Source organism: Penaeus monodon, chromosome 33 (genome assembly GCF_015228065.2).
Source record: "Penaeus monodon isolate SGIC_2016 chromosome 33, NSTDA_Pmon_1, whole genome shotgun sequence".
In the NCBI taxonomy this organism is placed as follows: Eukaryota; Metazoa; Arthropoda; class Malacostraca; order Decapoda; family Penaeidae; genus Penaeus; species Penaeus monodon.
The window spans coordinates 31,358,789-31,359,946 of NC_051418.1; the positions used below are offsets into that span (position 1 = coordinate 31,358,789).

Sequence of the window (1,158 nt, forward strand, 5' to 3'; positions counted from 1 at the left end):
TTGCAAGATTGGATGGCCGTGTGACGCTAAAAAATTACCAGGAAGTTGATAGAATGCACACACAATAGCATATATTTATATTGGGAATGTTTAAAGACACCTATATATCCATTGCTGTCTTCCTGCCTATCAGCACTCCTGCTAAAGCCAGCAAGCTTGTCGTATGTATATGCATATCCTAGCAAGCAAGAGATTGTAGACTTCCCTTACAATTTATTTAATGAGGAACCAGTGAACACTATCTTACTAGAATGTAGAGGTTTGTAGCCACAGTTATTACTTGACAGTGTCAAACTTGAATTAGGAATAAATAAGACTGTATGATATTAGGATTTGAAAACAATTAACATGTTTAAAAGAAAAAATTCAGTATTGAAAACTACAGATGTCATCCATACATTTACCATCATCTTTCTGAGCAGAGAAGGTTGCTGTATACACTGATGAAATGTGTTAATCTTGATATAAAGTATGGTGTGAATGTGTCTTATTTTATGTTCTATTTTTTCCATCCTCTTTTTATGAAAATATTATTTTACTGGGACTGTATAGTCTTTCATGTTAATCCTATAAATGGAGTAGATTCCTTCACATTCACTTTCTCAATCTAAAAATGAAAGTGCAATTCTCTCTTTTGAGATACTTATAGAGAGACTTGCTAGAATCAAACAGAATTGCAGCTTTAATTATGTTTAATTATGGAAAAAGTGGGGGATGGAGCTTCATAAATTAAGCATTTTATAAGAAGTGAGAAAACCCCCAACTGTTTATAAGAGGTGAGAAAACCCCCCAACTGTAAGACTAAACAATATCAGTTATAGGCACAGACAAAAAAATAATTTCCAAAAAGGGAACAGAAAAGAGGTTGATTTGGATAGCATTTGTATTAATATTGGACAAGGAACATACAAATTAAAAAGAATCAAGACATTTAAAATAGTGGAATAGTAATAGTGGCCTTCAAGATAATCATCACTGACTACCCAGTCATACAGGTGATTTACAATAGAATATGATTGAGCAGGTTGCTGTTGTTACGGGTGATGATCTAATGCCAGTAAAGAAACAATTGATAGCTGCCGGAATGCCCGATATGAAAAGCGGTCTTCCTCTACCAAAAACTGTTCACAGCATGAATGCATATTTAGGGTAAGAGTC

At 33.9% G+C, this 1,158-nt stretch overlaps 1 protein-coding gene across 2 annotated transcripts in view; it reads left to right on the forward strand.

Annotated features, from left to right (window-relative positions):
• The window catches only part of LOC119594381, a 9,916-nt gene that overhangs the window by 1,822 nt on the left and 6,936 nt on the right, over positions 1-1,158 (forward strand). For both annotated transcript variants that reach the window (XR_005230600.1, XM_037943443.1), the window contains exon 4: positions 1,025-1,149. Coding sequence is in view for 1 of the 2 variants with exons in the window: in XM_037943443.1 (XP_037799371.1) it covers positions 1,025-1,149 (125 nt within the window). In the remaining variant the exon portion in view is untranslated. The remainder of the gene's footprint in view (positions 1-1,024; positions 1,150-1,158) is intronic.